Source organism: Orycteropus afer, unplaced genomic scaffold, assembly GCF_000298275.1.
Source record: "Orycteropus afer afer isolate SDZICR_OR568_19922 unplaced genomic scaffold, OryAfe1.0 scaffold00008, whole genome shotgun sequence".
Taxonomy (NCBI): domain Eukaryota; kingdom Metazoa; phylum Chordata; class Mammalia; order Tubulidentata; family Orycteropodidae; genus Orycteropus; species Orycteropus afer.
The window spans coordinates 12,397,658-12,398,225 of NW_006921595.1; the positions used below are offsets into that span (position 1 = coordinate 12,397,658).

Here is a 568-nt window from a genome sequence, read left to right on the forward strand (position 1 = left end):
AAAAAAAAAAAAAAAAAAACTCACTGCCCTCCAGTCGTCTCCAACTCATAGGACCCCTCCTTGGTATTACTACATAAGTAGATTGCCCGACCTTCCTTCTGAGGAGTGGCTGGTAGGTTTGAACCGCCAGCTTTCTGATTAGCAAATGTCTCTGGCACTACGCCACCAGAGCTCCTCTTACTTTGTTAAGAGTTTTAAAATTTAAGCACAGAATTTTCAGAAAGGGAAGGAAAGAGTGAATTTCACCCCAGTTTAGGCCTATGTGTCCCGTGCTAAGAATACTCATATTCAAGTTATTTGCAAGCCAGTTTTGCCCCTCAGTATCACACGCACAATCAAGGTGCCTTTCACCCCCAGCTGCGGCGGGGATCTCACAGACGCAGAAAGGCCAAGAAACGGGCCTTGCCCCAGATTTGGAAACCTACACTATAACTAGTGACGAAACTACGATTTTTGAAGCGGCCTAAAGGATCCCTGAAGTGCCGCTTGTTCACACCTGCACAAGAACTACTACTGACCTCACACTTTCCACCGCAGACCCTCTAGTGAAGCGACCCCGGCCCCACAT

General features: G+C 47.4%; 1 protein-coding gene across 1 annotated transcript in view; it reads right to left on the reverse strand.

The window, feature by feature from the left end:
* The window catches only part of STK31 (serine/threonine kinase 31), a 174,147-nt gene extending 173,579 nt beyond the window's left edge, over window positions 1-568 (reverse strand). The window contains exon 1 of the mRNA XM_007946528.1: window positions 519-568. Within this exon, the coding sequence (XP_007944719.1) occupies window positions 519-568 (50 nt within the window). The remainder of the gene's footprint in view (window positions 1-518) is intronic.